The following is a 15,971-nucleotide window of genomic DNA, read 5'->3' on the forward strand; positions in this document are numbered from 1 at the left end:
GTTTGATAAACCTGAATGATATCCGAATGATTTTGCCCAAACAGCGCAATTGCCGCTCATCCTCAAGCTTACATGATTCATGTTTAGATGAGGGTGTTGACATGTTCAGGCTGGGCGGGTATCAGACCACTGTGTTCAGTGTGATATCTCCAATAGATTCCGTACAAATCAAGTAATAACGCCTGCAGACTGTGAACAGCATTATACGTTTTCTTTTCTTTTGTTTAAAATCACAATAGAAATTAACATATAGATGTAATGGACCCCGATAATTCACAAGGGTCTTATTGAGGTATATACCACTTCATTGTTCCTCATGATTGCATTTTTGTTTATTATGTTTGTTATTTTGAATTGATGAATTCTCCTTTCTTCTTTTTGGCTGGTGTCTTTCATAGAGATGCAGCTAACTAATAATTTCATTTATTAGTCAATATGTAAATTATTTTCTTTGGTCTATTGAGTGTCAGAAGCCAGATAGAAAACACCCAAACACAAATAACGGCTTTAAATACCTTTAGTGTCCGACTAACAGTCCAAAACTCAAGGATGGTCAAATGACTGTCATAGAAACCCACGAATCTGAGAGGCTGGAACCAATTAATTGTGTTCTTCTTTTTAAGAAAATGGTTGTAGATTAACAGTCAGTCAATCGACTAATTGATTAATTGATTAGTATCAACTGTATAGTACTCTATGGTGTTGTGATTAGAATATTTTCTTTTTTGTTATGAAAAAAATCATAGAAAGTACAGAAAACAGTGCAGAAATACATTTTCCACCAGATATGGTTAATTCTTATTGAATAGTGGCATTATCTGTTAATTTGATAATATATATGACGTTGTGTTGTACCATAGTCCAGGGCAAACATCCAATCAGAGATGCTGCTCAGATGTCATGCCAATATTGATGTACTATTCTATTCTATTATAACTGTATAGTATTATAACGGTTTTCCAAAGAAGACATAAGTCATGGATCATAAATCTGGCACTCATACTAAACACATTACATTTAAATGCTTCAGAGATGAGTTTGTAAGTGAGGGTATATTTTCGTAGAGTAACAATTATTTCACATAAGAAAAATATCCCAGGCTGCATCGCCTGACTCTCTTAAAATGGGTTTGCTGCATGTTTCCTGTTCTGCAAGACATCAAGACAAAATTAGAGCAGATGCAACAAAGCACTTAACAGATAAGAAACAACAACAGTCATAGACAAAAGGTCTGAGATGGTGGCTGTGGGTGTTAGATGGTGGGGAAGAAATATATAGATGTACATTATTATGACTTTAGTACGTGGTTACTGATTGTAGGTATTGGGTTTGGTGTGAAACAGAGACATTTACTCTGATATAATCTCATTCCAAATGTTTGTGTAAGTGTGGAAACAAATCTTTAATCATGTTATTTAAATCTCGTATAGTGTGAAGTGCTTGAGAGAAGCTCTGGGGTGTGTTGGGTGTTACTGTAAAAGCTTGAAAATGATTATATATTATTATTGATTAAGAGAGACATAACCTGTGGCTGTTCATGTTTTTGTGTAAGTTCTCTTTCAAAACATTGTATTTCTTCAAGGATTTTTCTTTTCTACGAAGTAAGACATCAAGTCAAAATATGCAGAGAGCCAAATGCATCTAAAAAAAAAATCTAATTTTTTGATTTTCTATAAATGTCCGCAGGGTTGAGGGTAGCGGGCTTACAGGGCCAGTTATGGCTCATGGAAAAAAGCCAGGAACCATTACCAAAATATTGGTGCCCAGTCCTCCTTGCCCCAGTCCAGGACTCACTCAACAGAGCCAAGAAGAGCAGCAAGGTTTGGTGAGGGAGGCGTCTAAGAAACCACTGTGTACCTTAAAGGATGATAACATTGACCAGCTGATTCCTTCTGTCCCTGCAAGCCACCATTACATGAGCTGCGACCCTAGTCCTGAGGACATGGAGGACACCTGCTCTGAGTACGACAACGTGGGCTCCGATGTAGAGCAGGACTATGATGAGGTGCTGCATTTGAACAAGGAGGGCGTTGTGGACACGAGGTACTACAAACAGTACTCTCCTGAGGATGGTGGCTATATAAAGCATGCAGTAGGTGATAATATTAATGAGAACAGCAGTGCTGTTGACCAAGTCGCTCCTAGGCCTCGTCACGGCAAAGAAATATGTGAGGGATCACAATCAGACACTAAGCCTCACAAAACCGGCCATCGCTTCAGGTCCCATTGTGCTCCGATTGCAGGGGATGGAGCTGAGAGGGAGGTGGGAAAAGGACAGGAGAACAGATTCTTCTTCAGTGATGGAGATGAGATAGAAGAGGTGCTGGATGGGGTCAAATTTATAGAGGATTTAGAGGAGACAGAGAACAGTGTTCAAAGGAAGACTAGCCTTGATCAGGACAACGCGAATGAAAGAATTAGAAAGGGAGATGCTGAAAAGGAAAGAGAAGATGACACTCGAGTCACAAGAAACCATAATATCCCAGGAGCCAGTAAGAAGTGTGAGTCCTCTCACATGGGTGCAAAAGAGAAGGAGAGGCAGGGTAAAGGACGAGGGAGGAAGGTAACAGGAGATGACATGGAGCCTGTTGTTTCTGGGATCAAAGGATGCACGACCAATAGCACTGAACAGCGTCCAAAGACCTTGTCAAAGGATGGCAAAAAAGCCACTGTGCGGACCAAAGCTAGGTCTGGTTCCAGTAAGCCACACCCTCCTCCACCACCTCGTCACTCCCATGCTCAGCCGCCTGCTGACACCCAGAAGCTCCCCCCTCGCAAAGAGACTTCCCCTGTTCCCAGACCCAGTCCCTCCTCTGCTGACAGACGGGAGAGTGAACCCAGGGTTATCAAACCATCCCTGGCTTCTATTCACACACCGGAACAACAGAGGGAGCCTCTTGAGGAGAGGCAGAGATGGCCAGAGAAACCCCAGCAGGTATACATCAATGCAAATAGGGCAGATCTTTGTCAGATCGCATTCCCTTTGTCTTGTGTTTGTTTCTGTACAATATACCATCTCTGTGTCCCAGAGTGAATTCAGTAAGATTTTAATTGCATTCTTAGCCACAAAGTCTTTTATCGACTTTCCCCCATTGGGTTGCCATCTACAGAGGACAATACGACACATTTAAAACAATTTTGCTGAAGTTAAAGCAGATGTTTGTATACAACAGGTTGAGAAGCCAAGCACAGCTGTAATACCTGAGGTCATGCCAGAGCAGCCGAGGAGGCCTCCGTCTCCAGAGCCTGTCCCTGAGGAGGACAGCAACACAGCCAAGGTAAAGGCGTATTGCACAACAGAAGATGTCTCGTCAAAGATGTGGTCCAACCAGTTGTAATGTATGACTGTGTAGTTTTTGCTAAGTAGTATGTCTTTTTCCATCTTTATAAATTAATTTTGTATTATTTCTACTCATGTTTGGAGAATGATTTGGGCCACGACACAACACAACTCTGCTTTGATAATTGATATGGCTGATATGTCTTTTCAGGTATTATTACCATTACAGAGTTGTCCATTGAAGTCTAACTTACTGACATGATAACTTGTTTTAAAGAACACACAGGAAGCGGCTTCTTTCCCCAGCTTTGAGGATGGTAATTATCTCATAATATTCTGATGAATTGATTAATGTATTGGAGCACATTACAATACTTTACAATGAGAGTCTTTTGTTTTGCTGCATAGTCCCAGGTCCCTGTGAGCCCGAGGACCTTATTGATGGGATCATCTTTGCTGCTAACTACCTTGGCTGCACTCAGGTGTTGTCTGATAAAAACCCATCCAAATCTGTCCGCATGTCCCAGGCCCATGAAGCTGTCAGTCGTATCAAGGTAATCTGCCTCCTCGGGGAGACAGTCATTAACATCCATTGAGTCAGTTTATACATATCCAAGTCTGCCAAAGATGCTGCGGCATACTGTCCTCCTTTGTGTATGTCTCAATAATGTAGCAACACATTTAGCAAACAGAGGACTTTGTGTGCAGAAGAATTGATTTGATCCTATCCTAAGTGCGTGTTTGCAGGTTTAAGAATCACAATTGATGTTTCTGAATACAACAACAAGGTCCATCAGCTCAGACAGATACCTGGGCTCCAAAAGTTTATTTTACTTTGGATTTTAATGGAATTTTAAGTGTATTTATCAGTATACCTTTACTGCAGTTGATTTATTTGTGAAGGCCAAGCAGCAGAGTCATTTATCTACCACACGGTAGAGCTGTTGCATGTCCTTTTTGTTCACCTGCACATGTTAGTGTTTTGAAAATGTGCTGAAAGTTTGCATTGTGAGATAAAAGTACAACAATATTAAACGTCTGATTAAAACATTATGTCCTATATTTCAAAGAGCCAAGATGAAGAATCTCAAATGATGACAGAAGTGGATCTGTTCATCTCCACTAAAGCTGTCAAAGTGCTGAATGCTGACACACAGGTTAGTGACTCTTTGTGTGTTGATTCAGCTGCCCTCCTGTGTTAAATCTATTTTTAGAAATAATGAGTAAAGAATGTCACTGTCTTTGCTCCGCAGGAGACAATGATGGACAGTGCCTTGAGGACCATCTCCTATATAGCCGACATCGGCAGTATTGTTGTTCTGATGGCACGGAGGCGTATGTCTCAGGCCTCATCGGAGGATTTCTCAGAATCTCCCGACTCTGCCAGCGAAGGGAAGAGTCAGTATAGGATGATCTGCTATGTTTTTGAGTCGGAGGATGTGAGTGTTTGCTGCTAAACTGTTCAAACAGTTTTTTCTTTAGTTTTCTTTAAGATATTTGTTCTATGGCCACTAAAACATTGCGATGTGTCTCACCTCCTTTCTGTTGTCAACCCTCTGCTGAGTAGTTTTCCCCAAACTCTCCCCATCCCACAGGCACAGCTCATTGCACAGTCCATCGGTCAGGCTTTTAGCGTGGCTTACAGAGAGTTCCTGCGAGCCAACGGCATCAACCCGACCGACTTGAGCCAGAAACAATACAGTGACATCATCAACTCCCAGGAAATGTACCACGACGACCTCGTCCATTTCTCAAACTCAGACAACTGTAAAGAGGTGTGACATTTTGTATTTTGCTGCAGATGAATTGGATGATGACAGATGGATTTCCCTAAACATAAATCACTCTACCAGAACCTCACACATATACTAAACCTTGACATTCGAAATATGCTTGAAAACGAAAAAAAATGAAAAAGAAAGGCTTCCTCTTTGTTCCAGCTGAATGTGGAGAAGCATAAAGGGGAGATCCTCGGTGTGGTGATTGTGGAGTCTGGTTGGGGCTCCATTCTGCCCACCGTCATTCTAGCCAGCATGCTGAACAGTGGCCCTGCAGCTCGCTCTGGAAAACTCAGTGTTGGGGACCAGATTATGTCCATCAATGACACCAGCTTGGTGGGGCTGCCACTTGCCACCTGTCAGGGCATCATCAAGGTACACAGCATCAGGCACCTCCAGTTTTCACTTATTCAGTGTTCATTCACTCTTGGAACGAGATATCACAACATACACAATGTCCTGGTGGTTAAGGCAACTCAGACAATTTTTTAGCTGTGCATTTAGTGCAGTGGAAATATTTAGCAAGAACATGTATGTAGGGATAAATGAAAAAGAACAGCTGCCCTCATGTTTTGAATAATTGGACACTAATGGAGGGATAAGTTGGAGATGACTTTGGCTTCAGGTAATACATGGAGGGATTTAGTTTAGGTTTTGGTATTTTCATTACATTTGTTGACAGTAAGAATCATCAGAATTGTCCTTTAAAATGACTGTAAGATTGTGTTTTATGTGTTTTTGGCCCAGGGTCTGAAGAATCAGGTGATGGTGAAGTTGAGTATTGTGAGCTGCCCTCCGGTCACCACTGTCCTCATCAAGAGACCCGATCTCAAGTTCCAGCTTGGTTTCAGTGTGCAGAATGGCATTGTGAGTCAGCCCTTGTTAGCATGAATCATTCCACTAAACTTTAGGTCGAGGTTACTGTAACGATCCCCGTTACCTCGTGAGTATCGCGCAGCACAAAGAGGGCAACACACGGTCGTTTGCAGTTTCTTAATGCACTTTATTTATAGGCAAGATGCAGGTATCTGTCGTCTCCTCGACTGTCAGCGGTTCCTGCTACCTGCTTCTCCTCTCACTCCTCAGTCACTGTTTATATGGGACACACACACACACACACACACACACACACACACACACACACACACACACACACACACACACACACACACAATTGCACCCAGCCGAGGCTGATCCCGGCACCTGTTCCCAGAATCGCTCCACCACTCCCCCTCCGCAGCTGAGCTAACCACACCCCCGCCACCACAGTTACATTTTAAAGTACACACCTGTGCTATACACTTACACGCAAAGTGTCTTTTTTTCACATTTTCAGATTTGCAGTCTAATGCGAGGCGGCATAGCTGAACGAGGCGGTGTTCGTGTTGGACACAGAATCATTGAAATAAATGGTCAGAGTGTTGTGGCCATGGCACATGAGAAGATTGTTCAAACCCTGTCTGTCTCAGTGGGTGAGGTAAGAAGACATCATGCCACAAGATAGCAATTTTCGCTGATTACTAGACTACACAAATCACTGTACCATGCAACCCGTTTAAAGACATACCTACAGATTAGATCAGTTTTAGGTTAGTTAAAGGCAAGAACCTTTGGTTTCCTACATCATTGTAATCCTGCATGCATTTAATCAATAAATAAAATTACTAAAAGAGCAATTTTGTATGACGTAAATGCAGATAATCCCCCCCCCCTTCCCAAAATAAAATAGTCCAGCATATGAGGGATGATTGTTTGAGATTGCTTGCCTGGTCAGAAATGAAGACATACGTGATTCCATCCAATGTCAAACTTAGTAAGGTTATATATTATATAAAATATACCAATTATAGTGCATATCCTTAATCCTTATCCTTAATAAGTGAGCAAGATGCATTTTCTACTCTATAATTTCCACCTTTCACCAGCTGGTAACATCATTGTTTGTGTGTGTGTTTTATCCCAATTTCTGCCAGCGTATGTCTCCTTTATTCTTTTTCACTCATGGATTCAAGGTCTCCTCTGACTCTCTGGTGGGACAGAAGGGAGTACAGTAGGCCTTCACTCAAATGATGCGATTAGGACCGTGCTTGATTGACAGTGTAATTGTTCCCCTCTTCTCATCTCTACCAGATCAACATGAAGACGATGCCTGCTGTGATGTTCAGACTGCTGACAGGACAGGAGACGCCCGTCTACATATAGAGACCCCGCATGGATCAGCCCACTGTAGTTATGCATGTCTGGCCGTGTGGAGCCGAAGGACATATGATGGACAGGTGGCTCAGTGGGACGAGGGAAATTTATTTTTCTATCATTTTATTTTCTCGGCCTCTTGTTGCAATGCTGTAAAGGACATCCAGTTTTCATTTTCAGGTTTTATCTTGAATTACATTGTCATAATGGCCTTACAATGTGAATACTCTGTCTGTGGTACTGTGCGTGATTTTCTGGTGTTGAAGATAAGTAGCTTTAAGGTCATGATTATTTTCTTATGAAGAGATAAATTAATACATTTATTTTTTATTTAGTCATTTTTATAATGTGTATGGAGTTTAACAATGTCCTTCTACTGTAAATACTTTGGATTACTCAAGGACTTGGTTGGAAAGACCATATTACTCCTACAGTATATGCATGTTATTATGAAGAATTACTGACATGGGATTCATTCTCAATCCAATATGATAATCTATTACAGTAAGTATTAAACAAATTATAATAATATGCTGTACAAAGGCACTAAACTATGTGTATTATGGTGATGCTGAAGGCCAAAGACACACCTACTTTTCACGTGCAGTATGGGTGATCATTACCTTTACCAGAGCGTACAGTACAAGAATGTATCACAATATACATTACTGAATGAATGTAATGTTATAACACACTAAGAATACAATCTTATAGATAAATGCTTGTTGTTGTTTTTATTTTATTATGGTGGTACTGCAAACAAAAGTACTTACAGACAAGACGTAAAGTACATGTTCCTCTATTAGAAATTAATCAATTGTTCTAATCCAAGCACTTTGGTTTTCATTCTTCCTCTCGATTTTTCACATTTATTTGGATCTCAGAAAGTGTTCATGAAGGATGCTTTACCCAATGACGCTGCTCGGGACCTATGTACAAATTAGACCATTTGCTGTTGCTATGGGAACACACATGGCTCACAAGTATTACTGAAGAAAAATGTAACCAATATTAAACTATACATTATTTTCATCTTTCATTTCCAATGAAAAGTAGAGCAACGATAGACCTATAATCTGTATTGATCAGTGTATATACACAGTGTATGGATACCATACAAATTAACATATTGTACTTCATGACAATGAACTTTACATACACAACTATTTACAGTTAATTCATGTATAACACAGAACAGGCTCACATAGATCATTCAAACAGGTGTGAAGTTAGACACTACTGCAACACATTCAGCAAAAATATCTTCAAGTATTCTCTGAGAGAGACTCCTTCTGAGAGGACTCCTTCATAGGTTCACCTAAAACACAGAAACAATCATGTCAGTCAACAAGCGGAAAAGGTGGATATAACTTCCTTAAATACTAAATGGACATCATTGTGCAGGATTCATGACATATATGGTGTGGTGGCTATAATAGCAGTCAGTGTTTCCACTAGAACATTGCAATCACTTTCACGTAAACCAGATTGCTCAATCAGACAAAAAATGTGCTATCACTTTGTTAGAAAATAAAATTTCATCTGTGCAAAAATTACTAATATTTAGTTACTACTAAATAGCTTATTGTGGAAAACAATAAGCTATTTTTTTGCAAAACAAAACAGAATGAGTGCAGATATGTGAGCCATCAAGTTGTATCAGTATCAGTGGCTGCAATGAGCTGCTTTCCTCCACACATCTTTTTAAAACAAGGCTATAGATTTGATACGGGCACTCTCAATTGATGCTCAATGTTGAACTGAGATCTGTATTCTGATGAGAGACGCAACAGCAGAAAAGCTGACCTCACGGAGATCTGATAAAGATCAGCTTTTGGTCAAAATGCCAAGAATCGGTGAGTTGCGCAAGCGTAGCCTATCAACGGCGTACGGTAAACGTTTAAAATCAGCATTTCCTCTTTCGCCCCACGTGTAATACCGCCCCAGTTTGATAAATACTGACTAAAGGTAAACATGGTGTTCATTTATTTTAATAACAACCACAAAGTGTGCAGGCTTTGTCACAGCAGTGTATTTTTCGGGCTTTTGGCATTTATTGAGCTCCGCAGGCTGCAGCCTGTTGCTGATCTGCTGGTCTTGACCTGCAAATACATTAACTGTTAGGCTTTAAAAGTGATAGCTGATAGCTTAAAATAGTGACAGGTTAAAGCAGCAAATCCCATTGGGAAAAGCATGCAACATATTTTTCACCACTCTCTGTCTCTCTCTCTCTGTCCACTGTGTGCTCACCTGTGTGCATGCACGTATCAGCTGAACGAGTTCTACTGTCGCTTTGAAAGACAATGGAGCAGTCCTGACGCCATCCCCCACAGGTCCTAGGACTATCACCCCTCCCCTCCCCCAGCCCATCAAGGGCTCACACCTCTGTTTTTAGACATAGGCTGTTTCATGAGCACTGTTCAAGGAAATTCTATTAAAGACCTAAACATTCTCGGACAGGATCTTTCCAAGACGATAATAATCGACAACTCACCCCAAGCCTTTGCCTATCAGGTAAAACCTCTTCACACCAAACAGTGAACTATTGTTTTAAAGTAAAAACCTCTGTCTAATAATGTTCCTGTGTTTAAAGTGATACTAGATCATGGAGTATCTGTCTTTTGTAGCTTTCCAATGAAATTCCTATCGAGAGCTGGTTTGTGGATAGAAATGACAACGAGCTTCTGAAGCTCGTTCCTTTCCTCGAGAAGCTTGTGGAACTGGTACGTATCTTCATTTCTGGTCGTGTGTTGTTAATATTTGACCTACTCTTTCCCTCTGAGGGTCTCAGAATTGGATGCACGTACACAAAGTGCCTATGATATTGTGATTCATCTTATTTCAATCTTGCATCCCTTATTAATGCCGCATTGGTCACAGAACTGAATGTGTATTTTGCAACAATAAGTGCACATCAAAGTCAAATTTACAATGAATAAAGCCACTTACCGCTTTTGATGTCACTGGGGGAAATTGTCACCCCATCAAGAAAAACTGCATTCAGGTATCCCTCCCCATAAGAAACATCCTCGTCTTCATGACTGTCGACACCGACACTGAAAGCCTCTTTAATATTTTCTGGTATAAGAAGGTTCAACATCACCACCAGAATCCCAATGAAGGCACACAGAACACCTGTAAAAGATTTCAGTTAGTAGAAATCGTGCTCTGCGGGCCTGTTTACAGTTCAAAACATATGAAATGAATGTGCAGTGTCTCATCGCTACCTGTAGCCAGAGCCAGCCAGAATGAATGGCTGTACTCAATTTCAAAGGAGTCGGTTCCTATGGAGAAAACACACTGCGGCGCGTTCATGATCGTGGAGAAGGAGGCCATGGAGAAGAAGATGAAGGCTGCGGTGGCCATCATCATGTACCCGGCGTACAGAATGGCCGGCATGGAGAAGAGGATATTGGCGAGCATCCAGCAGCAAAATGCCGTCCTGTGAAATTATGCAGCCATGTAAATGTCTGCTACTTTTAACATTCATCTGATCACACTGACAGTTTATCAAACTGTTAGCAGTTATCATTACCAGAGGGTTGCAGAGGCATATCGTCCTGAGTATCTGTACTGAAAGATGAGTCCACATGGACTGCTCAGGGTGAATTTCTCAGCGATGTACAGGATGGGGTTGGGTAAACCTTTCTCCAGAGCATCCTCATACTCTTCTTCCATAGTGTCATGCCAGCTGAACATCTCATTGTAGTCAATGGTCTCATTGAACTGTACAACAGGATTCCCTGTGAGAGAAAAAAAGGCACACATTTATGACAGATGCACCCAAAACACACATATCCCACAAAGTAGTTTAAGTTGCAGGACTACTGAGCAAACATATCTAAGTTGTTCAACGCTTTAGAGCTGCCAGTGTATGAGTGTATTGTAAACATATCTGCGCATAACAGCAGCAATGGTGACTCACCTTTCAGTGTCACATTGATGCCATACAGTCCAACATGCAAGCCGATGTCAGCGTTAACCACTGCGTTGCTGAAAGACTTGTAGGTGGCATTAGTGGTCATTCTGGCCCCGGCCCAGTCGTTTGTAAAGTAGAGCGCTACCGAGAAGAGACACAAAGTGATGAGTGACGTCGGCAGGAAAAGGAAAATCTGTGATTTATTCAACGACAATAACAAAAATACAAAACTCACCCACTATCACCACTCCTATGAACAAGCTGATAATTGTTCGACACATCCAGAACAGCCTCTGATAGGATCACAAAGAGCTAAATGATTTAAGGTGCACTGAATAAAAAAGGAGACAATAATTCTGAGGTTTTTGCAGTTTGTAATAGTTCATGTGACGCTTTGGACTCACCGACTTCCCTCGTATCCCTGGCAGAATGAGAAGAAGACTGACTGCTAGCACAAGAAAGACCAGAATAATGGTGAGCAAGCGGCCACTGAAGCTGAAGGAGGTCCTTTGTTGAGGGTAGAATGGGTTAATGCCATCGTAGAAAGTCATCTTAGCTCCTTAGCTGAGACTAGACAGTGTAACAGAGAAGACAGTGTTAGTGGCAGAACTCTCAGTTTCCTCCAGAGGCAGACATAGCAGCACTTGTTCCTTACGGCAGATACCGTACGGGACGAATATTACTGCTGTGTAACATGGCACATGATGAAGCACAACCATATCTGACTCATGTAATGTCACCTAATGTTCCCCTGACACTGTGTCTCTTTGCTGCAAATAAATTAATGCATCTGTGTAATAAACAAAAGGCATGCAATTATAGTTCATCCACTTGACCACCTCAGTTAGTGTAATACAAGTAGATGCTCTTGATTTTAAATCATTCATTTGCACCTAAATGTGAATAAAAGTTTCAAATGAAACCCATCAGTGAAACAGAGAAAATCCCAAAGATCTTTCTTACCTGAAAGTTGAAAGACGAGTACGGCAGGAGGAGAGTGAAATGTAAATGTTGAGGGCACATACACTTCTTTTATACCCCCTGCCCCCTTTGTTTCACTAAGGAGGAGGATGCATTGACTGGAAAACTGTGGAAAAGAGGTGGTATCCAGAAGTAATGACCATTCCCATTTTTGGCAACACAGGTCTCATGCAGTTTGTGATTAGTTTGGTTTAGTTATTGCACCATCCTTCACCTGCACTTATGCTCCTGCACTGCAACTACTACTGCACTACTACACACCAGCCTCCCCAGTAGGTAAGACTCAACTATTTCATCTCCTCCTATCAAACACTAGCGGATTCAGGAAACAGGACATTGTATTTGAATGTCTGCAGTTAACAGCATCGAAGTTGAGCTAAAGTTTTGGTGTTCATCACAAAAGGTGTCAGCTGTAGAATTAGACTTCAAAAGTCCGCTTCTCGCCAAGCACGGTGAAATTGCCCGGATGTGACTTGATCCTCTTTGACTTGATCCTATTTTACCGGGGATGCATCAGAGCAGACTTGAGCGTACTTGAGAGAGCCAATATCCCAGAATGCAACTAAAAGTTGACATTCTATGAATACTACCGTTGTTGAGTCATTGCCGTTGTTTTAGGATGTTTTCAAGTGAGAAGTTAGTTGTTGAAGCATCAAATCTGTGGTCGGTTTGTCAAGAATCAGCCTACTTAAAAAGATATGCCGACGATTTGAGGTCCTACTCGCGGGACCGCTCCGATGTCCCCGTATCGATTAAACATGACATATAATTTGGTTTTGAGGATCTAACGAGCAAACTTTATTATTTAATTATTTATTCACAATCATATTAAATCAGTTTGACTGAGGGAAAGGTTAAGATTTATAACTTAAGATTTTAATTGAACTTTTAGCGGTGCCTTATTACTTTTGACCGAATTGTTTGCAATTATATGTATTTATATATAAGTATATAACGGTATATATATAAAATACATATTTACAAACATATTATATATACAATTATATGTGTATCTATATGAATATATAAGTATATGTATAACATACATATTTATAAACACAAAATATATACAAGGATATGTGTATATATATAAATATATAAGCATATATATATATATATAATACATATTTATAAACACAATATATATACAATAATATGTGTATGTCTGTGAAACCAGTGCAAAAAAAGCAGGGTTGTCATATTTTGTTTGACTGTAAAAATACTTTACAGTGAAGAATCAGAGTGAACTCATGACAACAACAGCTGAGGTCAGCTGCTGTCCCAATTGCAGAAAGACCGTCCTGCGTCCTCCCGTCCTTGGGAGTCTGGACGCCCAAGGAAAAACTGCATCAATAAAATGTGTTTCTGATTAATCAAAGCTGCATGAAACCTGCTTTTATTCCCAAGTCCAAACTCCCAAGTCCAAACTCCAAAAGTACACAAGTCTGTACTTAGCGTACTTGGTTTTGAGAAATGGCCTCTCTTTGATTCCCAGGCTTTGGTAGGTGTAGACTTTTGCGTCCTAAATTGAAACATATTTGCCGTGGGTTTCATCCTTTTGTCTTTTACTCTAGGTCCAGCTCCAGAGATTCCCATTTCCCCGTAGAGCTTTCTGGATGGGGGTTGTGCAGTGAGCAGGCTAGAGATGCTGACTGCCACTGCTGTTTTGTTTGAGTCACTAATCTACTTAGATTTATGGTTTTGCTTAGTTTTGTTTTGCATTGTTTTGTATTGCTTGGCTTTGTTTTGCATGGTTTTATGTTAGTTAGTTCAATTAGTTACCCTTTTTAATTGTGCATCTGTATCTCTATGTATATTAGATATATACTTGTTTTAACCTTTTGGATGTGATGGACGTCCTGTATTTTAATATCCTGTTGCCCAGTCGCGTTGCCACATATCTTACTGAGCGTGGAGTTACAACTGCAACCCAGGCTGCGGGATTGGCTGTCTCGAGTACATACTCATCCATAAAACCGACTCGGTGAGTCTGTGTGGGAGTCTGGCTTGCAGGAAGGTGGTGGTAGGTCATCTGCGCGTTTGGCGGGTAAAGCGGCCCGGGGAGCACCTGAAATAGGAGGAAAAATGTGCCATTACTGCCATGAGGCAGGCCACTGGAAGCAAGACTGCCCAAAGCTTGGGCCTAGTAGGCAATATACTGGGGACGGACAGGTGAAACCTTCTGCACTGGCTGCTAGTATTTCTGGTCTTGTGCGGGGGAGACTGTGACCTTGCCACAGTCTCCCCCGTCATGCGAAATATGGCAGGGTGGGCAGCCTCGATGAGTCCTACCGGCCTTTTGTTTCGGAAGGGTTCATAGCACAGACTGGTAGTGACGTTATCGACCAAGGCCTTCAGTGATGTGTAGTCCACATCAGATGCAGACTGGTGTGCACTATTACGGGCACGGATGGAGGTCACACGGGGTGTGGACCGACCTGCGGAGCTATTTTAACCACTTAAGATGAGAAAAAAAAGAAGCTTTATTAACGGTTACTTATTAATGTTTGTAAACCTCTTCTCACAAGGGTTACGGTATTGTAGCAATTGAAATTAAGTTAAACAACCAACCATGTGGTTGCGGAGATAATTAAGGCGCCGTTTTTTAAAAACGTTTTTCTTTTTTTTTCTCAGAAAATGAGGCTCTGGGGGCTTGGTGTGCAAACAGCGGACACTCCGTGGAGCAAGCCTCCAACCTCGCCCTTGCTGCGTCATTAAGTTCAAATCAACAACCAGTCACATTTAGTTATAACAAAACAATTCAACAAAACCACGGCACTAAGACACTGCACACACACGCGACATCTCCAGCAGCTGCTGGTACCTTGGCACAGGGAGAAGCGCGGCCACAGTACCGACTCCTGCTCGACCAGCAGCAGCAACAGCGCAGTGGCTTGTTTCTTTCTTTTCTTTCTTCTTACCGATCACTCCCCTGCACACTTCATATTTAAACACTCATGCCACTTAACATACACTTCAACTTAAACACACATGTCACTTTAACGTACACTTACATTTACGTTATCTGTTTGTCTGAGCACTTTATCTTATACTTGATTGCACTGTTGTTGTCGTTGATTATTAATTGTTGTTTGTCTCGTCTAATGTATGCACCTTCCGCCTAGAAAAATTCCTCGTTTGTGTAAACATTCCTGGCAAATAAACGGTTTCTGATTCTGGTTCTGATTCTGATTCTCATTAAATACAGCATTTCACTCACCAAATGCACATAACCCTCCGTAACCCTCTGTGCGAAAGACGTCATCAGTAAATCCGCCATGCAAGTCCATTTCTCAGGCTTCACCTTGAGATTCTAGGTTCTAGGTAGAAGCTAGAATCTACAACTTAGACTCTTCTTTCGTTGACAGAAGTCATGCTGCCCCACTGACTAATCACGGCGTACGTTAATGGTCATGCGGGCCCTGTGGCCAAACTCATAATGCTAGCAGGCCTCTCCATATAGTTTAACCAGCTCTCAATTGCATAGAGAAACAGAGGTGAAATATGATTGGATGAGCAGTCTTAACAAGCAGCGGTGCCGTGCCACACAGCAGGCTGAAGGCGTCTGAAGGCTGAAGAGAAGGCAGACAACAGAGCAACACAGGAGCTGGGCAATGAGAAAATAAGCTAATAGGGAAAACATTATAATACAGGTAGTGTATTGGTGAAAAACAATTAAATTATAAAATAGCTATAACTTTTAATTATAATAAAAATATATTAAAAAAATTATAAAAAATTTAAACTTTGTAATTCTGTTTAGGCCAGCAGAGAAGGTTTAGCAGGCCCTGATGGCTCGCCACTGCGTTAAGGTGCCTGT

At 41.2% G+C, this 15,971-nt stretch overlaps 2 protein-coding genes across 2 annotated transcripts; one reads left to right on the forward strand and one right to left on the reverse strand.

Annotated features, from left to right (window-relative positions):
• Window positions 1–1,717: 1,717 nt before the first annotated feature.
• Window positions 1,718–7,260, forward strand: apba2a (amyloid beta (A4) precursor protein-binding, family A, member 2a; the record flags this gene model as incomplete). Its single annotated transcript, XM_079224310.1, has 11 exons — window positions 1,718–2,935; window positions 3,174–3,278; window positions 3,558–3,597; window positions 3,689–3,834; window positions 4,351–4,437; window positions 4,534–4,719; window positions 4,876–5,055; window positions 5,221–5,433; window positions 5,806–5,925; window positions 6,395–6,535; window positions 7,189–7,260. The coding sequence occupies 11 exons, from the start codon at window positions 1,718–1,720 to the stop codon at window positions 7,258–7,260; spliced, it is 2,508 nt and encodes an 835-aa protein (XP_079080436.1).
• Window positions 7,261–8,557: 1,297 nt separating this feature from the next.
• On the reverse strand, window positions 8,558–12,300 carry LOC306741102 (dual oxidase maturation factor 2-like; the record flags this gene model as incomplete). The annotated part of the gene is given in 11 exon segments (XM_079223355.1): window positions 8,558–8,569; window positions 10,201–10,218; window positions 10,220–10,386; window positions 10,479–10,693; window positions 10,787–10,994; window positions 11,177–11,311; window positions 11,406–11,463; window positions 11,575–11,732; window positions 11,735–11,740; window positions 12,134–12,267; window positions 12,269–12,300. Coding segments are annotated over 11 exon segments (1,143 nt in total).
• Window positions 12,301–15,971: the final 3,671 nt, after the last annotated feature.

This window comes from Taurulus bubalis (genome assembly GCF_910589615.1).
Source record: "Taurulus bubalis genome assembly, chromosome: 9".
Lineage (NCBI taxonomy): Eukaryota > Metazoa > Chordata > Actinopteri > Perciformes > Cottidae > Taurulus > Taurulus bubalis.